Source organism: Prunus persica, chromosome G3 (genome assembly GCF_000346465.2).
Source record: "Prunus persica cultivar Lovell chromosome G3, Prunus_persica_NCBIv2, whole genome shotgun sequence".
Taxonomy (NCBI): domain Eukaryota; kingdom Viridiplantae; phylum Streptophyta; class Magnoliopsida; order Rosales; family Rosaceae; genus Prunus; species Prunus persica.
The window spans coordinates 25,718,102-25,740,822 of NC_034011.1; the positions used below are offsets into that span (position 1 = coordinate 25,718,102).

Genomic DNA, 22,721 nt, shown 5'->3' on the forward strand with positions numbered 1-22,721 from the left:
TTAGATCACATTATAGAGTCAAACGTTTTACGGGGTTCAACTAGTTTACGTTTATCAGGAAAACAACTGTTTTACTTTTAAAAGCATGAATTTGATTTCCTTCCAAGTTTAGTTTATTCCATTCATGTGTGTATTTAAACTGTTATTTTTCAACAATTATACTTGAACGGTTATGATATATACTTCGTTAACAAATCATATTCTGATCTGATTTCCATTGAAGAGTTTGTTTTTTATTTTTCATATATAAACAATAGTTTAAATTACCCTAAATAATACGGGAAGAAGTCAAATTTGGGTCAAGAGAAAGGACACACTGACCAACTAGCCAAAAAGAATAAATTTAGCTGACAATAATAGGGTGTATAAAATATTACATGTGTATATACACAGAGGATTGGCATGTATTGCATGTGAAATCATGTTATGCAGCCTCATTGATTGGGAGATGCTCAGAGTTTGGCTCTCTAAACTCATTGCTAACATGTTCACTTAGATGACAGACAGGTGCCCACTTTCCGTTGTCTGGTTCTCCCTCAATTCAATTCTAATGTCACTCAAATGCCTGCTTCCGGTTGTTTGACTTTCCCTCAGGTCAACGCTAGCATCTGTAACAGGCCCTTCTTTCTGGGGCTCAGCAGTCCTGCTTCTGCAAATGGGACAAATGGGTGTCCGCAAAAGCCATGCATCCACGCACTGAGCATGAAAACTGTGCTTGCACAGAGGCAACAGCCTGCACTTCTCGCCCATCTTGAAGCTGTCCAAGCACACTGCACAATCCACAGGGCTACCTGGCTTGTCCCAATTGGCTACATAATCAAAGCTAGGAAGCTTTTCTAGGTCATCTTTGGACATGCTTGCTGTGCCACCTGTACTGCTGGCCATGGCAACCATAGAGCCATTACCAAACCCTCCTCTTCTGAAAGCCCTCCCAACAATCCAAACATGGACTAAGATCAAGAACCCAATTCCCACAAATAACAATATGACAGAAAAGAAGATTGCCATTGCCACAATCTGCACTGCATCACCTGGAAACTTTTCACTCATTGTAATATCCCCTTACTTCTCATTCTGTATTGGAAAGCTGAAGGTTTCTGAAGAAAAATGGGGTTTGTGGGTTAGAAGAAGAAGAAGAGCATTAGAATGTACTAATTGGAAACCAACCAATAAGAAGGCAGCTCTGTTTTACAAAGAGGGAGGAGATTTATTCATGACAACATAAAGTAGATTAGATTACCTAAAACACTGGGTAAATGAGGCAAATTTTAAAATTAATTCATAGGAGATAGGGTTAACTAGTCTCTATCATGGAGTAGGTGGTAAAAAACCAAATTGAGTCCAGACGAAAAAGAAACGTCAGAAGATCCAGAGATTTCTCACTGTCCCCTTTTGTTTTCATGTTTTTCTTCTTTATCTAGGTTAAGGTGAAGCTCGGTACAGTGTTAATGAAAGTAAAACTAATGGCCATTTGATAACCATTTCGCTTTTAGTTTTTAGTATTTATTTTTTTGCGCTAAAGTACAGAAAAAAATAAAAAAAAGTATAGAAAAAAATAAAAACGAGAATGGGAGTGAGGATGAGAGGAGAGGATATGATTTATACTCACAAATTTTTGAGCTTTTTGTTTTTTAAATCATATGTTTGATTGAGCATGGGGTTGGTTTATGTGCACGAATTTTTATCTTAGAACAATCTTGTGCTGCAGTTTGGACTTCCGCCTATTTGTCTCCTTTATTGGATTTCAGGCGCTAGCAAAGTTTGTTCTTACGATGGAGCGAGATATAATTTCCAATTTTCTAATTAAAAGGAGAAAAAAAGGATGTAGGATGCTCCACCAGAAAAGTTGAATTAGATCGGTTACCCACCAAGCTGAACCATTCAGCAACTGCTCATCTAAAGGATTTTTTTTTATAAATTTTTTTTATAAATTATAATATATATTCGCATCTTATTGTTTTGTACTCGATAAGTTCAACAAAACAAAGCAGCGCACCTAGAAAATCCCAATTTAAGAGATGGATGATGAAAATTGCATTGGAATTTTCTGCTCCTTGCAATGGCCTATTGTTTTTTAGACATTAAGCGAGTTAGAAGACAAGTTCTTGTACTTACCAAGGAAAAACAAGGGTCATGATCACAAAGCATCTAAAACCCAAAGCTAAGCGGGTGCAGTTAGCTATAATGAATGGCTTGATTAGACTTTTGACCCAATAATATGGGTGAGGAACATTGTCATTGTGGGCGCAGATTGACAGCAAATGATTGAAAAAAGAAACATCTCAACAGCGTTGATTGAAGGAACAAGGCCTAGCTGTAATAATGACATGTGTGAAGAATATGATCATACGATTCTGGATCAACCACGTGCTCCCACCATAATACCAAACATATCAACCTTTCAAAGAATTTACAGACGCGAAAAATGAAAAAGATTTTGATGAACCAAATCAAATCAAGGGCAGATATAGGCTTACTAAAGCTCATATATGTTGCAAAATGGAGATAATACTACTCAAACTCGTGCGTGTTCAATATAAACCTGTGTCAGGAGCCCATAACGAGACCTTCCCGAGAGATACTGGTAACCCGAAGAACAGCTTGTGCACTAAGAGGCGAGAGTTTTGATTGACAAAAGTTCTCCCAAGAGCTCGGTTCTGGATGCTCAGATACTGATGCTGGTGTGAGATCATTAAATTTCTCATAAACAGTCTGCAGCTCCAGGAGGAGAATTCGAGCAGCCTCCCTCGACTCCGGAAGCTGGTCACTAAGCTGGGATGCAGCTGTCTGAATGAATTTGTCAATCCCATAAGCTTTGATGCCTTCAACGCCCTGTTGACAGACACAGGATAAGTGCATATAACAGTAAGAAATCAAATGCACCCTGTTTTCATTATCTCAAAACGTGCAAATATGTGATAACACACATAGTAGATAAAAGGAATTGAAATGGAAATGTACATACAACCATGTGAGAAAATAGATTCAATTGTATATGTACAACAATATAACTAGGTAGACTCAGAGAGAATAATGGTTGACAGGAGAAAACACATGATTGTTGTTCTTGAGCACACATTACGTGTAGAAGTAAATGGGCAAGTACAGGGGTCGATGGGGCAAGATGAATCTACATAATATAAATACAGGAACAAACAAATTCAAAGAAACTTCAGCACTTGATTTTGAAAGCTAATGAAAGGTTAAGCCATTTCCACCAATTCCAGTTTCACAACACAGAGTCCAAACAATAAGCAGACCCTAAACCAGTATAAAGGTTTATATATGCGCAGATAGTAAAGGGGGAAAGAACCTAATAAGACTCTGCTCCACACAAAAGATGCTACATCTAAAGCGGCACAAGAAAACAAGCAACTGCTGCTACAACTGAATAGAACTTAGACACCAATGTAATAGCAATTTGGGGGTGGGGGTGAAGGAAATATTACTAAGACCAATCGAAACATTAAAAGCCAAAAAGTATGAAAGAAAGTAAAATTCTATGAGAGCACTGAATTGAAATGCTGTGTGTTACTCAGAAAAATAAATAAATTCACTTTTGATAAATAAATGAAAATTCAATAAACAATGTGGCAAGGAATTGAGCATATATAAGTCCTCATACCAGTCGTGGAACACTTCGGCAAAAGCACATTGATGCCTTTGCTCGAACTCTAGGATTTTTGTTCTTCAGATATGGTTGCAACTTTGGTAACAGCAATGGAGGGGAAACCCAAGTGGTCATCGCTACTAAAGCTCTCTCGGCTGCTTCACATACAAATCGTTTGTCTTGTGAAGACTTAAGAAGCAGTTGTAGAAGCTGCAAGGGTCGTGTTTGATTATATTGGGGAAGAATACTAACAATTAAATCGAATATGAGAGCAGAATCCTTTACTATAAAAACAAAGCAGACCAATATAGCAGCAAAACTTCAAAGAATTCAAGTTTACCAGAGGGTCCAATGAATCAACTACAAGATCGTTGTAAGCATTGAAAATATCTGCAGATGTCATAATTGCAGTTTTGCAAACAGCACTTCTTGGATTTTTCAGAGACCTTACCACCAGTGAGATCACATCTCCCCTATTGAACAAAATGATGACAATAGTTAAATCGGTCAACACTGACAGTCATCAATAACACATACTTCTGACAATCAAGAGCATTATGTAAGAACATGACACTTACAACATATCAAGCATGGCTTCCTTATGAAATATAGAAAACCGACGCACATTATTGAGTGCTTCACACAGCAGAACCCAATCTTTAGATTCTAGTCCAGTTACGAGTGTCTGAAACATCAAACAAGAAATGTATGCACATCATACAGTTAGCTACATACATACACATATCAATGCATAGTCATCAGAGGCGAAAGGTCAGGTTTACCCAAAAACACTATGAGAAGGCATATAATGAATACCTTGAGACTTGTATCAACATCCTCTAGATCATTCAGATTCTCTGACTCAATGTATTCTACTTCTGCAATTCCAATCTCAACACCAGTATTCGCAACTTCGGCACCATTTATAGAAAGTGCACCCAAAGCAGCAGTGGCTTTCTTCTGGCATTCTTCCTGATTTTCATTAGCATTCCCAGCTAAGGGCTTAGTTATGCTTCCTTTGCTAGAGCTTTCATTCTTCTTCTCAGATCCAGGTATGGCGTTGAGATCTCTCAGAGCTGTCTCTGACATTACTGTTGGCTTTCAACTCTGAAACAAACGAATTACGACGGTGAACAAGCAAACTCGAATGCAATAAAACAACATCCACAATAGCAAAAAATATAGATAGAAATAAAATTCCAGTTGCTTGAAAGATCTAGAAATCCACAAGCTCCTCCTCCCATTCTCTAATGTATTATGAAAATACTACAAATAAAGATAACAATACGCGGAACAAATTACATTACAGCTAATGCAAATCGCCTCCTCAAAGTTTCTCCTAAACGAACAAACGATGAAACCAAAATTTTTCCAATAACCAAACAGAATCAGTAAAACTGAACCTAGCAAAAGATCTAGGGCTCCAAGCACTGGCACCATGCTAAATAAATAAACAAATTATAATAAATATAATAAAAACAGTGAAAGATGATGACGATTATGATGATGGTGATGATGAAGTTAAAAGGTGAGTCTGAGCAAACTACAAGATCTCGCGGTACAGTCCCTAATCGTACTATTTTCCCCTTCAAATCGGACAATTTATTCCAATTATATAGTGGTTATAGATGGGATTTGAGCTTCAAAATAAAAACAAAAACAGCAGCATCAATGATATGAGAGAGAAAGAGTACCAGAGAGAAGTAAAAGAGACTGATCGGACAGAGAGTGAGGAAAATGCGATCGAACAAAGAGCAGGCGTCAAACAAGCTTTGAGTAAGTCCACACTGAGAAAAAATAGGCGGACTTTAAATAAGAGATTTTTTTTTTGCTTCTGTAACCGGCGAGACTTGGGCTGGGCAGACTCGAACGACGCCGCTTATGGTATTTGGGTTTAAAAAAACCCGACCTGGGCCGGCAGACTCGGGATCCTGCATGTGACCGCCTCCCATATCATATTAATTTTGTTTGTTGCGATTTTGGCTTCTCATCCGCCCACGGTTTTAGCCTTAAATTTCTAAAACGCCACTGCCTCTTATTATTGTCGTCATCTTTTTATTACAAGATATATTTTTGGGTCTTTTCCTTGTTTGGAACTTGGATAGTTTTGAACTTGACGCTCCAACACAGGAAAAGGAAATTTTGGCTTGCAAATTTGAAAGCAAATAAATAACGTAAATTTTTGGATAGATGCTCTATCATATTGGTGTGTCCACGATTTTTCATGTTAAATTTTAAATTAGTGGGAAATAATGGGTTGAATTTGTGTTGATACAATCTCGTTTTTATTTATGAGAAATTATATGATTACATTTATAATTCTTTGATCGTTTTTATTTATTAATTTAACATTAAAATCATAAAAAAAATTAAGATTTCTCCACTAACAATCACGCATGATGAAAGAAATTTTGACATAGGCATCTCAACTACCCTAAATTAATACAATTAATATACGATAAGTGAAATTTAAAACTGATTACTACTCCAATCAACTGGTTTAATCCACCTCTATATGATTTGATTATTATTTATGAACAGGGGTTTGTCCCATTTCATAATTTGAGAACCCATTAGGATCGTATGGTATGGTAATGTGATAAGGTGACCCTATTATTGGAGTTTGGTTCTAAATACACTACAGCCACCACATGCGCGCCAATGTTGTCGGTGCACCCGCCCCTTCCTCATATCTATTTCTGGGGATGAGAGAGAGGACGTGTGGGGATGGGATGGGGCATCTATTACTTTTTAGTTTTTAAATTTTCTTCGCAATCACCCATTTTTAGCTACGTATCACATTTCTTTTCCAACTTTGAACTTTCCATTTCGTAAATGGCTGCCTAATTTGCTTAAATATTTATTTTTCTTGCCAAAGCAACAAGATGAGTTCTTTTTTCTTCTTTTTTCCAAACTTTGCTGGTTGTACTTGGGGAAGTACCAAAAATAAAAATCATATAAATAAATTTGACAAACAATGTATCTTCAATTTGAAAATGAAAACCATCCATATACATCTTTCTTTTTTAGTATGTAACGGGAAAGAGAAACTCTCATATAATATGAATAAAATTATTTTACTACTTCCGATTAATAACACAATAATACGTTAAAAATGTGTAAGTTTTTTTTGGTAACAGGGGAGGGGGGTGAGCAATGATGACAACAGCCGCACGATATGGGCCAGCAAATTCCATGTTGACAAGTCCCTTATATTAAATATGGGCCAAGAAGCCACAAGAGCAACATCTATAAAAGCTCGAGTTTATCTGGATTGGGCTTTTCTATATTCGTCTTATCAGATAATCCACCGCTCATTAAATATTTAGTATTTATTATGGCAATGGTAACTTATTAAGTATTCGTCTTATAAAATTTCAACTCTAGTTTGGAGAATTATTAATGCTTTAATTCTTTTTTAATTTAGCATAAATACTTTATCTTTATACAAAATAATATTATTAAATATTTGATATTAAATAAATACTTAAAATAATATTAAAGTAAAACAATATTTAGTTATAGGAAGTCATTACTCATATTTAGGAGCTCCTACAAATCTATCTATTTTATGAGGTGGATAGAGAGCATGATTGGATGAGTTTTTTTTCAAGTCCTCCTAAAATTTTATCTAATCATATGATTTAGAAAATCCATTGTAAATGCTCTAACCCATATGAAAACTTTGAATAAAAACTTTCCGATAAGAAATACTGGAAATTGTTTAAAATTGTATTGGCACTCTCTACTTTGCTGAAACCACCATTCATCAAAAGTTTATCCTATATTCAAAGTTTATCTATGTTCAATCTACCCCCAAAAATCTCAAATTTCCACATTTGCTTCCATTGATAGACCCTCTCCATTGTCGCTAGTACCGACGTTGACACAAATTTCCCATCCTCATCATCCCCCACCACTCTCTCTCATCCCTCTATTTATCTTTCTTTCTGACATCTTTCTCTTTGTCTTTTCTGAACGATGACTATGAAGTTCTAAGGTGTGATTGTCACATGTTATAATACAGGTAGAAGACATGTTCCATATAACATTTACTTATGTATAATATTAATAAATAGATACACGTGGTATAATATAAGTGGATCGATAAAGTAATTTTATCAAGTTAGACACGTGTCATTTATGATTGCTAGGAGATTCATGAGAAATCCAATATGAAGTTTGTGGAAAAGGCAATTATGTCAAGTCATAAACTACACTGCCAATTCTTTTATAGTGCATGAGCTGAATGCATCTCAGACACTAGACATTTATCGTGAATACATAACGATCATATTCCATTCATGAGACATACAATATGATCACTTCATCCCACATTTTCTACTTGTCACATTATAAATAAGTAACCGTAATGTCATTTATTTTGTCGTTAACGCACTGAATCTATTGCATCGGGCACCTCCCTTGCATTTTTCATGAGATAATTTCTTTGTTGTGAATGCACCGAATGCACTGTATTGGAACTCATGTCTGCATATTTCATAGGAGGTACGCGATACGCTTCCACTTTGTTTGACATCTCACACTTGTCACTTCATATGAATAACCACAAATGCATCGAGTTTGCTGTCTTAGACGCCTCATCTACATATGTTAAGAGAAACCAAACGACACTAAAAAATTAATAGCTAAAATAGACATTACACCTCCAATTTACACATCCATGATATATACGTGGTATATCAAATCTATTAACCCTACTTGTAAGTAAATTATTATTGTACAGAAAAGAGGATGCACATAACATGTGATAAAAAGAGACGTTGAAAGAGCAGAGTCTTCTAGGGACTGTAAACCCAGGAGGTTCTCGTGTAGATTGCATCATTGTACTGTTAGGAAGGGCAAGTCCAGTCTAGGTCTCTCCTTACAGGTCCACATGTGCAGCTGTCGTTCAACAACAGCGAGTACACGCATATATAAAATCCCCGGTGACTCCGCCCCACTTTACCCTTCTCATCCATTTACAACAGCAACAGCAACAGCAACATCAACAGCACTCACAGTTTCAACAATTAAAGAAAAAAATAAAAGAGAAAAAGAGAGAGAGAGTCAGGTCAGGGCCCTTCGATACGGTCCTCTTTCGGTCTCATTTCTGTCTTCTTTTTCTCTCTGTCCCTCGAAACCCAAAACCAAAACCAAAACCAAAACCAAAACCTCTCTCTCTGTTTCGTTGTCAAATCTCAGCCGTCGGATCCAAGCAATTTCACCCAGGCTCTGAACCCCAACAATGGTTCGAGCGTCACATCGGAACTCACCGACCTCGAGCTCCGAACCCCGACTCGGATAATGGAACTCAACGATTCAACTAGCGACGAACTCAGAGACGCCAGGCCGGCCGCCGCCGAGCCCACTCGCTCCGTGCTCGGCATCGATCTCAATGAGATCCCTTCCCCGCCCGAAACCCTACCCGATTCTTACGACGTCGTACGCTCTTATCACGACCACCCTTCTCCGCCGCCCGGCGGTCCTGCCGGTGTTCCCGGCTCTGCTCGCGGCTCCGCTTGCCCTTTCTGCGGCAAGCCCGAGGTTCGCGGCCACGTGGTCGTCTGCGACGGCTGCGAGCGCGGTTTTCACCTCACCTGCGCCGGAATGCGAGGCCGCCAAGCCGTGAATTTGGAGGAATGGGTCTGTGAGGAGTGTACGGGCACTGGGGTTAGGAGCAAGCGCTGGCCGCTTGGAGTTAAGTCCAAGCAGATTCTGGATATCAACGCTTCGCCGCCGAGTGACGTCGACGACATTGAGGAGTTGCGCGATTTGAGGTAGGTGGTTTCAAACATTTGCCAAGATATTCAATTATTAAACTTTTTTTTTTTGCTTTTTTAAGTTCTGCTTTTGATTCCAGTTCAAAAAGAAAAAGGTTCTGCTTTTGATTCTTTGAGCTCGTATATGCAAATTAATTTAAAAAGAATGATAGTAAAGGCTTTTTAATATCTCACCAAGAATGCCATCCCTTGATATTTTGTGGTTACCACATTTCCCATCATAAATTATTTGATGACTGATTTGGAGGCTCATTTCCAAGGACCCCTGTTCACCATGTTAGTAGACTAGTGCTTGTTCCGGCACCTACTTGCTATCAGTGCATGCATGCAAGCATATGGGCCATGCTAGTGCCATTATTTAGTGACTGCTATGGAATTTACCAGTTTGGCACAGGGTTCCCCTTTTCTTGCACCCATAAGTCCAATTAACAGGCTTGATGTTTGCCTCCCTTGCTCGCTCTCGCTCTGCACGTGACAAACGAAAGCCACTAGCTTTGCGTACACTTAAGAAGTTGTAGTTTTGGCATGGAAACTCTCCACGTGACATTCGAAACCCACTGGCTTCACATGCACTTAAGAAGTTGTAGTTTTGGCACGGAAACTGTCCACTTGACATTCGAAACCCACTAGCTTCACGCGTGCTTAAAGAGTTGTAGTTTTGGTGTGGAAACTCCCTTCCAAATTGATACATTTGTATGTTAATTACATATTTCTTGTTTACCGGGAACATTTTTCTTTTAAAAAAGTGACATTTAAAAAATAGGTGAGGCCTGTTTTAAGCTTATTGTTTATAACTGCTTTAAATTGGATTGTGGAGTGGGGTTATTGTATACATGCTAATCTCTCGTATAAACCATGTACGAAAACTAGAGAAAGGGCAGCTTTCAACTTCTATTTGGACCTTTGGTATCCCTACAAAGAAATTTAAGTAGGTTAAAAAAAATTCCAAAATGATTTTGTATATTTATTTACTTTTGAACAGAAAGAGTTTGCCTTTACACCCTGGAAAAGGATGAAAATATCGTGAATATGATATCGGTACTCAAATATACGGTTATATTGATATCTTTTCGATATTTGTGACTGCCAATTTTTTGTGGTTGATGGGTAGCTTAATTAGGATTTGGTTTGGATTAGATTTGATTTAAAACATTTGTTAGGGTTGGGTTTGTCGTCCTTGTGTCTTCTTCCTCTTCTTTCTTTCGATTTCGAATCAATATCGGTGGAAATCAAGCATTTCTGCTCTGTTGAAGGCCGATATGGGGGAAATCTTGGATACATTGGGGAAATTTCAAGGATACGGGGGAAGAAATTGCTTCACCCCTACTATCGGTTTGTCAGCAGATATTTTCATCCTTGCACCAAGGTAGCCCTGTAGATCAACTTCCATATTATCCCTTTTGTTGTTGTTCTCCACCTTTAATCTGCCACCACTAACGCAAATCAAAACTGGGGCGGCATAATGATGTGCAAACTATTGCCTTATTTCTTGCATTGTCCACATGCATTTCTAACATTTTTGTCGCCTGTAGGTTTTGCCACTGCTTTAATTTCTAATTTGCCACTGCTTTAATTTCTAAAATTAAAATGGTAAAGTTATTCTGTATTATGGGTATTTTCTTGCATTTTCTAAACTTATCATTCTTGCCTCTTTTGTCTATTACTCATTGGTTAATATTTTATAACTTTCTTTAAATGCATGTTGTCCATAAGTAGTTACTGCCTAAACTTATTTTGATTATAGAAAGCACACTCCCGGTGGTAATTCTTTTGGTGGCAATCCATTTGGTGCCCCAGTGACATATTCAAACTTCTTGTACCCTGGAAACGGATTTGGCTTGGAAAAAGCTTCTGCAGTAATGACACATACGGTTAAAGTGGGGTTTGAAGATATATTGCACCATACACAGACAATGGGTGGAAGCTTTGAGGAAGTAGATTTGAGGTTCCCTCTTGGAAAGCATAGGAGTAGTAATAATGCGTCTATTAGAATACCATCCCGGAGTCCAAGTGAGATATTTTTACAGGCTCTCAAAGATTTTGTTTCTGAGAGGCATGGTGTACTAGAGGAAGGTTGGCATGTAGAATTTAAAGAGTCAATAGGCAATTGTGAACCATATTTAGTGTACCGTGCTCCAAATGGGAAGACATTTGATTCAGTATATGAAGTTGCGTATTATCTTGGCTTGATGCCTAACTGCAATTCTGTGGGATCTGAAATAAGAAGGGAGGGGTCTCTGTCTAATACAGAAAAGACCTATCTACCTAGAAAAAGAAAGTCAAGACTTTTATACACCAATGGATTGGCTGAAAATAAGGAGCTCTCTTCCAATGGTCTAAGTATGGAAGCTTCTGCCTGTGGTTTGGGGAATAATGTAAAACTGACAGAAGTTGGTGCAGAAGAAAATGGTCGCATTGGCTCTCAGCAAAACAATGTAAGTTTATATGTTCTCTATTTGTTGTAATGTAAATTTAATGATGATGCTCCATAAGCACCGTAGTGTGGAGGTCTTTTCAGCAAGTTTTGTTTTGTTGATTCTTGTGTATTTTTTTTCTCTCCAGGAGGGACTTCCGGTGCAGTTTGAAGATTTCTTTGTTCTTTCTTTGGGTGAAGTTGATACAAGGCCTTCTTATCATGATTCTAACCTGATCTCCCCTGTAGGCTATAGATCATGTTGGCATGATAAGATTACTGGGTCATTATTCGTATGTGAAGTTTTGGACGGTGGTGATTCTGGACCTCTTTTTCAGATCAGAAGGTGTTCATGCTCTGCATTGCCAATTCCTAATGGTTCAACTATCCTCTCTAGGCCACAACTTGGTAACTTTTGCAGTCACATTGATCGGGAAAGTCGTGACCCTACTTGTGATAACGATGGAAGCATACATATGATTCTATCAGATCCTTCTCCGCCTATGGAAAATGATATTTTGTCTTGCCTGAGGAGTTGGTCAGAGGAAGCCAGTGATGTCCAGACATCAGCTGAATTGCAGTTTGAAGATAATTCTGGTTGTGGAAAACCTGGAACTCTATCATCTGCTGATTTGGGTACAAGGGATGACATTGGTGAGATTTCAATAGAAGACCATTCTTCGTCTGCAGCTTGGGGAATGATTTCACAAAAAATTGTTAATGCTTGTTCTGAAATATTTAAACAGAAAGGCATTTTTAAATTTGTCTGTAAGCATGTTGAAAATGCCCAGGGCTTCCAAAATGGGGTTATAAGAAACGAGGATGACAAAGTGAACCATACTCCATTGGACAAGTTTTGTAGCTCACCAGTTTCTGTTAGCATCCCGTCTGTAATTCAGGCGGATGACGAACCTGGCTCGTTTTACGACATATTAGCGAAATGGCTGGACCAGGATAGATTTGGATTAGATGTCGATTTTGTGCAAGAACTTTTGGAGCAGCTTCCTGGTGCCCAATCCTGTTCTCAATATCAATATCTTAGCGATAGAGGTTTTAATTCTACTCAGCTAACTGTGGGAAATGGGCTTCTAGTGGTTGAAATGAGAGCTGGTTTGCATGGTAAAGAAGAAGTGTTAGACAATTTGTTTAGGAGGTCCAAAAAGCCGAAGTTGGTCAAGGATCATCTCAAGAATGATCATCCACCTCCTCTTGGGAAGCCATTGTGCTTGAGGTTTCCTCCTGCCCTTGTTGGTGACGTTTATCAGGTATGGGATGCTTCTTGCTGCTTTGCACTTATTCTAATTGTGTTAGTTTTGTGTTTGAGATACCACGTGATTGACAGGCATGAAACTTATTGGTCCTCTTTTTATCTACTCAGGTTTGGGAACTATTGTCACACTTTGATGAAATTTTGGGTCTAAAGGAGGCGTTCTCTTTGGAAGAACTTGAGGAGGAACTAGTTAACCCTTGGTTCGGTAGCTCAGATCGTACAGAGAAGTTTGAGAGGGAAATCCAAGGCTCTCAAGCTTTAAATTCACATAGAATTGATTATACTAGTGGACAATTATCTTCTAGCTCCGAGTCTGTCTTTGCAGTAGCTGGGAATAATCCACATGCGTTCATACACATGGAAACTGGAGCGATGAAGGAGGCAGCTCAAGCTAAGCTTGCATCTGTTACTTACAGCAGATGTTCTGGCATAGCTTTGACAAAAGCTCATGCATCACTGCTAAGAGTGCTCATAGGTGAGTTGCAGTCCAAGGTTGCTGCCCTGGTGGATCCGAATTTTGATTCTGGAGATGTGAAGTCAAAACGAGGAAGGAAGAAAGATGTTGATAGTTCAATTCCGGTGAAAAGAACGAAGCTTAATATACTCCCGATTAATGAACTGACTTGGCCAGAGTTAGCACGGAGATACGTCTTGGCTGTATTAGCCATGGATGGTAACCTTGAATCTGCTGAGATTACTGCTCGCGAAAGCAGTAAAGTGTTTCGCTGCTTACAAGGTGATGGTGGGGTGCTCTGTGGCTCTTTAACTGGAGTAGCTGGGATGGAAGCGGATGCACTTGTAAGATCAGCTCTTATCCCTTTATGGTGCTTTAGTATTCCGTCATTTATTGCTGTGGAAGTACTTATGTATTTTTGCAAATGAACCACCTTCTAGAGAAAGCTACATTATATTATCTTGATTACATAGAGTATGACTACCCCCATCTACCTTGAATACATACCTCTTTAACATAACAAACTGCACCTGCCCATTCAGAACAAATGAGAAGAAAGAAATGTCCATAAATTCAGTAGTTGCTGGAGCCCACACCTCACTCTAACCTGTAAAGAATTCACTTCCTACCCTAGCTTTCCTGAGTAAGTTCTTGTATTCCTAAATCAGCCCAAAAACTGCAATCACTCAAGCATAACTATATCTTCAGCATTTGACCCTGACGAGGGATTGAACAAGGTGTTCTCTTAAGAACAAATATAATATCTAGATTAGCTTTTAAATGTATCTGGCCTTCCCTTGAGACTGTATCTTTTTGCACTGACAGTTGTTGTATATAACTGATAATTTTCAACATGTTAGGCTGCATATAAGGCTTCGTTGGTTGAATAGTTACATTCAGAAATTTGTGACATTGCAAATTGTTTGAGAGTACTCTTCTATTGTGAATTATTAGGCAATACTCTGCTCTAAGGTTAGAAACAGCATTTACTTGCTAGGATGTTGGCTTTACCTGTCTCCTCTCGGTTCCAGTGAGGGTTGATTCAGTTCATCTGTTCAGTTGCTGTTACTGCAGTATTATTTATCCTTTTCTTTCCTTTCCTGTTTTTATGCATCATTCTCTTAAAGTGTCGGTCTGGTGCAATGACATGTGAAAACAATGCATATTAATCCTCTTGTTTCTTTACACTTCAGTTGCTTGCAGAGTCTACAAAGCAAATTTTTGCTTCATTTAACAGAGAAAATGACGTACTTACAATAGAAGAGGAGGTGTCTGATGGTGGAGCTGGTGCTAATGAGAAGAATTTGGGGAATGGTAGTAATACGCCAGTATGGGCACAGGTGCTGGAACCTGTTAGAAAGCTACCGACTAATGTGGGAACAAGAATCAGAAAATGTGTTTATGAGGCTTTGGATAAGGATCCACCTGAATGGGCAAGGAAAATACTGGAACATTCAATCAGTAAGGAAGTTTATAAGGGCAATGCATCAGGACCTACAAAGGTGTTTTCCTCAGTAACATTGTTATTGCTTAACCTTTGCTTTTTTCCTGGATCCGTACTTGATAAGAATATGAAAGTTTGTTGGGAATGTAATGTGTGAATCAGCGGAATTTTATTGTGTTATAATATTCCTTTCAACTGATATTCTGATGCTGTAATTTACTTTACAGTTTCGGGATGCAGTAAATTTGCTCATAATTTTACCTTACAAATGAACCACAACTTATTAGTTTCATAAGTTTTAAAATGTTGCTTAACTATCTTAAGTTAGTGTCTTGTTTTTCTAAACTTAAATTGGAAATTTGCTTATGCACTCTCTTTGAATATCTGCTGTAAAATGTCAATGAATTCTTTTGCTTGATAAGGTGCATGGCAGCTTTAGGCCATCTTAAAAGTATTTTTTGGCTGAGTACGCAAGAAGGAATATTTGTGAATGTTTGCTGAACTTGCTTCTTGCTTCATTTTGTTCCTTCTTCTCCTCGTCCTCTAATGCTTAACATTTAAAGATCGTGTTATAAATTTAAGAAGAAAAGTCATTGTACACTGGCATACTAAACTTGTTTTTGAGTTGGTTGAATCTCTTGCTTGATACTAAACTAAGGATTAAGGTTTCGGAAGACTCTCTCCATATGCCAAAATTATGTTTACATTTTTGTTTAGCAAGTTATTATAACCATTGTTCTAAATTGGACACCTTTTCTTGTTGGTTGCGCACAGAAAGCTGTTCTTTCAGTGCTAGCAGATGTATCGGGTGAAGGCTTGCTACAAAAGGCTGAGAAGGGAAGAAAGCGGAAGATTAATATACCTATTTCTGATGTTATTATGAAACAATGTCGCATTGTATTGCGTCGTGCTGCTGCTGCAGATGACACAAAGGTTTTCTGCAATTTGCTGGGAAGAAAGCTGATAAATTCAAGTGATAACGATGATGAGGGGCTTCTTGGATCACCGGCCATGGTATCTCGGCCTTTGGACTTCAGGACTATTGATTTGAGATTGGCAGCTGGATCCTATGGGGGATCACATGAAGCTTTTCTTGAGGATGTCCGTGAGGTCTGTTTTCTATGACAATGAGATTTCTTGCAACATTCTTCAATGCAGACTTATCTTTCGAGTGACCTTAGAAACAGTACTGAAACTTTAAGGCTGTAAATTGTAGTTTACTATAATTTCTATGGTTGTACATAGATAAGTGTACATGTTAGTAAAAGTGAATATCTGGTCTTTTTCATAATTGTGCTGTATCCCACCTTTTTAACATAGTAAAGTCCACTAATTCTGATCGTTACTTTCACTTTGCAGCTATGGAGTAATCTACGAATTGCTTATGGGGATCAGCCTGATTTGGTTGAGTTGGCTGAGACGTTAGCCCAAACTTTCGAAACATTATATGAGAAGGAGGTGTGTACCTTTCTATCCCTTCCCAATACCTACAGCCAGGCACATTCATGTGCAGGCTGTTCACTTAAGTTCCTTCCCAGATTCACTTGTTCTCTCCATGCAGGTTATTACACTTGTTCATAAGCTTGCAGAGACTGCAAAGTTGGAATGCTTAAGTGCTGAAAGGAAAAAGGAAATCGATGATTTACTTGCTTCCACAAGTGGGATTCCCAAAGCCCCTTGGGATGATGGAGTGTGCAAAGTATGTGGCATTGATAAAGATGACGACAGCGTACTGTTGTGTGATACTTGTGATGCTGAGTATCATACTTACTGTTTAAATCCTCCTCTTGCAAGGATCCCAGAAGGAAACTGGTATTGTCCCTCTTGTGTTGTTTCTAAACAAATGGTTCAAGATGCATCAGAACATCATCAGGTCATTAGAAAATGCCGTCGTAAAAATTACCAGGGAGAAGTTACCCGCACTTACTTGGAGGCACTTACACTTTTATCAATGAAAATGGAAGAGAATGAGTATTGGGAATTCAACGTGGATGAGGTTTGTATATTGATGCCTTTATGCATATTCTTTTTCTAGTCATACTACACTTGCAAGATGGCTAACTACAAGAGATTGCATTGTATTATTGGTCTAGCCAAATATTTGTGGATCTGGCATGGCGCCAGTTGAAAATCACCCCATTTTTGGCTTCAATCGAAGCTGTACAACAGTGGAGCTCTTCATTTCCTTGCTTCTCTTTGCATTTTTGCATGCTGATTTTTCTGGTTGTTGAAATAGTGCATGCCCTTTTCTGGCTGTGCTCTTTACTTCTAAGCTTTTATAGCATTGTCATCACTTATTATATAGCTAACAAGCAGAACTTCTAAGATTTGACTATAATGGTGGATCAGCTGGTTAAATACTCTAAACTAGCAGTTGCCAGCATGTTACTCTGCACTGAAAATAGCCTTGAAGGGGTTCATTTGGGCGGGTATAAGTGAGGTCTCAAAGGGTGTCCCTTTTCACCTTGCTAATCTTCACAGGCTTGGATAGACCCCTGGCAAGTTCTTGCCTTCCAGATGTGTTGGCTCCAACTTTGGACTGGGTACCATTTGTGCTTTGTTGATCCTTAAGACAGCGAAGATGAAGACTGAAAGCCAATTAATAATAATTTTTTTAACAAATGAAAAGAAATGATAGATACATACACTTAGTGTTCAATATTTCTGTTTTTTGGGTTCAGATACACAACTCGTCTTTTCTTGGACCCCCTCCCCCTTCCCTCTCTTCCAACCCAACTGTCAGTATCATTCACATGTTGTAAATAATAACATTTTAATATAATATATAACCATGAGGAAAAAATTGATTGTTGCCATGAGATAGGTATTCCATGCTGGTATAAATGTGCTAGGTCACTTGATAGATTTGTTGTGTTATCTAATCTTTCTGTAATAAATTATAAACTTAACAGCTTTCCCATCTGTGCTTGCAGAGAACATTCCTGCTTAAGTTCTTATGTGATGAGTTGCTTAATTCAGCTGTTATTCGTCAACACCTTGAGCATTGTTCTGAGACATCGGCGGAGTTGCAGCAGAAATTGCGGTCTTTATCTGCAGAATGGAAGAATCTCAAGTCGAAAGAAGAGATCTTGATTGCAAAAGCTGCAAAGGTTGATCCAAGTCTCGAAGAAGACGGTGTAAAGGAAGGGCTTTCTACTTCAGTTGAAAACCATGAAAAATTTGTTCTTCAGGCACATGCTTTGAGTGGCAGGTCTAACTCCTTTAATGTAGTCTCCGATGATGTACCAGCACTAGAGGGTGCTCGAGGGTTAGATAAACACCCATCTGCCAGTAATGCAGAATATAGTAGCCAACATTCTGTAGATACTGAAGCTAGGGCAAAAGATGTCCATGCTGCTGTGCATGACACCGGTACACCAGGGAATGTTTCTTCAAATGCGGCTTCTGAGAAAAGTGACATATCCTCGAGACTAATTGAGTTCCCTTCATCAAATTCTTTGCCACATGAAATCAATGGCTCTATTGGAAAAATAGGTTGCCTTGGTCATCCACAAGACAATATGGAAATGGATGTTTCTCTGCCTTTAGATCAGCAAGGAGTTTGTATCCCTTCAGATGTGAGGAGTAATCATGTGGGTCAGCACATGTCACCTGCTTCTGTGAATGAATCACAAGCCTACCACCTTGAGTTGAATTCTGTCAAAAGTGACTTATCACTTTTACAGGATTCAATTACAAGTGTAGACTTTGAGCTTTCAAAGCTGTCCGTACGAAGGGAGTTTCTGGGAATTGATTCTCTGGGTGGCTTATACTGGGCTTCAGGACATTCTCGGATTGTTGTAGATCGAACCGTGTCAGTGCAGGATGGGATGAATATGACAGATGGCAGAGACCCCGTATGGAGGGGTTCTGTTACGCAAAGTTGTGCTTCAACTGGTGTGGATAGTTCTTTGCCGTTAGAGGGGTCTAAAGCTGGCTGTCCGTATTTATTTGAACCAAACAGTGCTGTTGCTTTTAGTGCACCTTGGGTTTCTTATCAAACTGATGCAGAAATTGATGGACTTATAGGTTGGTTGAAGGATAAAAACCCCAAGGAAAGAGAGCTGAAAGAGTCGATATTGCAGTGGAAAAAGTCAAGGTTCCACAAGTTTCAGAAAACTAGAAGCCAAAGTCAGGATGAGCTCCTAACTGCTATTTCAGTGGCTAGAAATGGTGAAAAAACCGAATCTGATTGTCTTGTTACTAGGGCAGCCACTTTGCTGGAGAAGATGTACGGTCCATGCTCAGAGTTGGAAACCACTGACATCTCAAAAAAGCGGGGTAAGAGGGCTAGACTAACCAATGATGAGAAAATGTACAGGTGCGAATGTTTGGAACCCATTTGGCCCAATAGACATCATTGCCTCTCTTGCCACAGAACCTTCGTCGCTGATGCTGAACTGGAGGGGCATAATGATGGTAGGTGTGTTCCATTTTCAGCAGCCTGTGAGAAGGGAAAGGAAATAAGTGATTCTTCTAAAGTTAAGGGAAGTTTAAAGTGTGAGATAAATCGGGAAGAGTGCAGAGGTGAACTAAACAGTGTTGAAACTTCCAAAAGCGTGCATTCTGAGCTTAGTGCGAAGTTGATAAAGTTTCAGAACGGAGGGTTAGTTTGCCCATATGACTTTGAAGAGATCTGTTCCAAGTTTGTGACAAATGATTCAAACAAGGATTTGATACAGGAAATAGGTCTTATAGGTTCACAGGGAGTTCCATCTTTTGTCCCATCCTTATCTCCTTATCTCAGTGATTCTACACAACAGTTAGTCACTCAGAAAGATGTCGGTGTGCACGGTAATGGACCAGAGGCTGCTGAACAGCTAGTTTTACAAGGAAAGACTAATGTTGATATTGCGGGCTGTAGCAGTCTATCCGGGAAAGGTGGTGGGTTGCTAAATGCCAACATCCCAACTTTGGGATGTCTGGAAAAAAGAGAGAAGAGACCCTCAGGTAGTCATTCTTCTGTCGTGGGTGCTGGTCGCTTCTGTGTGGTCCCCCAGTCTTCTTTGAGGCCCTTAGTTGGCAAAGTTTGTCAGATCTCTAGGCGACTCAAGATCAATCTACTAGATATAGATGCAGCACTCCCTGAAGAAGCTCTGAGACCATCAAAGTCACACTTGGAAAGGAGATGGGCCTGGCGTACGTTTGTTAAAGCAGCAGTGACAATATATGAAGTAAGTCTTCTATTCCCTCGATTCTTTCTTTAGATACTACTTTCATAATCACTACTAAAATTGTATTACTCTATGGAATACTTTTCAACATTTTAGATTAATCTTCTATAAGCTAAATAAGTTAACTAGCTTTTTTTATTTGAGGTTGTTAAAAGTTCTGTTAATAATTCAGTTATTATGTGATGGAGCATTCTTAAACCCTTATAGAATTCAGCGGTTAGGCTTACCATCTAATTGTCAAATAATATGATAAATATCAAATAAATAAAATTTTGGCAGTTTTCTACCCAATAGAATTCTTTAGCATTTTAGCAGAGATTTGGCTGTTGGTTGGAGATTTGATAGTAGCTTGTTATAGTGTGATTTTGATTACTTTTAATAGAATATACCAGTGAACTAGTGTGGAAAAATATGATCGACACCTGAAATATCCTATTCTTTGGCATAAGTGAAAGACAATAGTGTATTTTTAAAAACCTTCAGTTATTCTTTGCATAATATTTTGTTAGTTTATTTTCTGTGGTAACTTTTTATTTGTTTGAAGGATCAGTATGTTTATTTGTACATCTCTTTATCACTTTCTTCTTATGTTCACTACTATGTATATCTGTACTGTTAAGTCCATAGATTTGGCGAGATTGCAAATAACACGCTTTGCTTTTTAGATGGTTCAAGCGACAATTGTGCTGGAGGACATGATAAAGACCGAGTACCTAAGGAATGAGTGGTGGTATTGGTCGTCATTCTCAGCTGCTGCTAAAATTTCTACGTTGTCTGCCCTTGCCCTGCGTATATACTCCCTTGATTCTGCTATCATGTATGAGAAGATGTTTCCTAGTTCAGATCCAGTGGACAAGTTGGAGCCCAGCAGCGTTCTTGATCTGAAGCTGCTTCCTATTTTGGATTCAACAGAAAGAACTAAGTTAAGTAGGAAATCTAACAAGAAAAGGAAGGAACCAGAGGGTTGATCTTGGGTTGTATGATTCTGAATTTGTGGAGATTAATCCAGACAGGGTTGGTTGGTACAGTGGCCATGAAGCAGCAGTAGACAGATTTTGTGGGTGGAAATGGTCATGGAACCCCATTTTGGGTTGGGTTAGGTTGGATCAGAATTGAGCAGACCACTAGTTTTGAAAAATGAAGGAGGTCACTGCTTCTGCTGCTGCTGAACCATGTATCATCTGTACATAAAGGTAAAGCTGACATGCTAACTTGGATGCTGGTTATGAAAGCAGTGTGTTCATACAACAATATCTGCTTTGAGGATTCGAGTGAGTGCCCGTACAAATTTGATATGTGCAGATAAAATCCAATTTTGGTATGATTTCTGCTGCAGCTTTCAGAATTTGTTGCTCGGAAAGGGAAAGGGGAATCAAATGACAAATCTTACAAAAAGAGCGAGACCCATATATAGATATAGCGGGAACTAATGTAAAGAAAACAAAAAAACAAAAAAAAGCACAAAGAAAGAAAAGAAATTGGCAAATGTTGAAGTTAAGCAGGTTTAGGCAATATTTCATTCTTTATACATGTCTCTTCTCTCTCTCTCTCTCTCTCTCTCTCTCTCTCGTTTATTTGTGCTGGCTGATGAGTCCCAAGTCTCACTGGCTCAGAGGTGGTGTTTTGCTCTGTTTTCACCTATAATTTAGTAGTTAGGTTGTCGGTTTTCATCTTTTTAGGGGCTATGCTATGCCATTGCCGGCTGAGGAATTTTCCATTCAAGTAGTCCTGGGGCAGCCTTCCCTTTTGTAGCCAAGTAACAGGTATTAGTAGTAGATAGATGCATTACAAGTCAATTATCATGATTAGCTCAATAGCAATGATTGTGGGGGTTTGCTTTAATTTGTCTTCGTGGGAAGAATTATATTAAAACTTGGGAGTTTCTCAGCTTTTGCCTCACCCCTACATTTGATTAGCTTATTTATTGCCAAGCCATGGTTGCCTTGAGCGAGTGTATGTTAGGACTAGAGCTGGGCATATGGGACTGAAAACTGGCCGAACCAAACCGGTTGGCTCGGTTTGGTTTGGTTTTTTCTCTCTTTTTGGTCAACAGTGTATGAACCAAACCGAACCGATGGTCATGGTTTGGCGTCCGGTTCCTAATTTGAAAAACCATCGGTTAACTAAATCAAACCGAATATGTTAAATTATATGTAATTAAATAATTATAATACACGTGAATGGTGAATGATGCAAATGATTTACTTTGAAACTTTGAATGGATGTGAAGGATGAACAATGCATATGTTTTAGTTTGAAAGGATTGATTGAATGAATGAAATTGAATATCTTGTGATGTGAATGGTGAATGAATTTCAAGAGGTTTTGAATGAATTTAGAGTCTAAATGTTTTCAAGCAGGTTTTTACCAAACCAAACCAAACCGAGGTAACTAGTTAACCGAGATGATCAGTTTCCCACCTCATTGGTTCGGCGCACGGTTTGAATTTTCTCCAAACTGATGTTTACGATTCGGCGCACGGTTTGAGTTCAAAACCGAACCAAACCAAACCGAGCCCATCTCTAGTTAGGACCAAGAAGGCTTAGTAGGGTGTGCAATCAATCTTTACATTT

The 22,721-nt window shown here is 38.7% G+C and overlaps 3 protein-coding genes across 3 annotated transcripts; 1 reads left to right on the forward strand and 2 right to left on the reverse strand.

The window, feature by feature from the left end:
* On the reverse strand, positions 326 to 1,160 carry LOC18781984 (RING-H2 finger protein ATL39). The gene has a single exon (XM_007216158.2). The coding sequence runs from the start codon at positions 1,048 to 1,050 to the stop codon at positions 493 to 495; it is 558 nt and encodes a 185-aa protein (XP_007216220.2). The 5' UTR covers positions 1,051 to 1,160; the 3' UTR covers positions 326 to 492.
* LOC18782867 (crescerin-1) lies at positions 2,176 to 5,547 on the reverse strand. The gene is made up of 6 exons (XM_007215840.2): positions 5,305 to 5,547; positions 4,427 to 4,717; positions 4,189 to 4,295; positions 3,951 to 4,083; positions 3,626 to 3,820; positions 2,176 to 2,832 (listed from the first exon to the last, which is right to left on the reverse strand). The coding sequence occupies exons 2-6, from the start codon at positions 4,697 to 4,699 to the stop codon at positions 2,548 to 2,550; spliced, it is 993 nt and encodes a 330-aa protein (XP_007215902.2). The 5' UTR covers positions 4,700 to 4,717; positions 5,305 to 5,547; the 3' UTR covers positions 2,176 to 2,547.
* Positions 8,347 to 21,691, forward strand: LOC18782558 (methyl-CpG-binding domain-containing protein 9). The gene is made up of 10 exons (XM_020559034.1): positions 8,347 to 9,390; positions 11,138 to 11,828; positions 11,956 to 13,071; positions 13,185 to 13,874; positions 14,724 to 15,032; positions 15,749 to 16,084; positions 16,334 to 16,432; positions 16,536 to 16,970; positions 17,908 to 20,148; positions 20,814 to 21,691. Exons 1-10 carry the CDS (start codon positions 8,918 to 8,920, stop codon positions 21,114 to 21,116), a joined length of 6,693 nt encoding a protein of 2,230 aa, XP_020414623.1. The 5' UTR covers positions 8,347 to 8,917; the 3' UTR covers positions 21,117 to 21,691.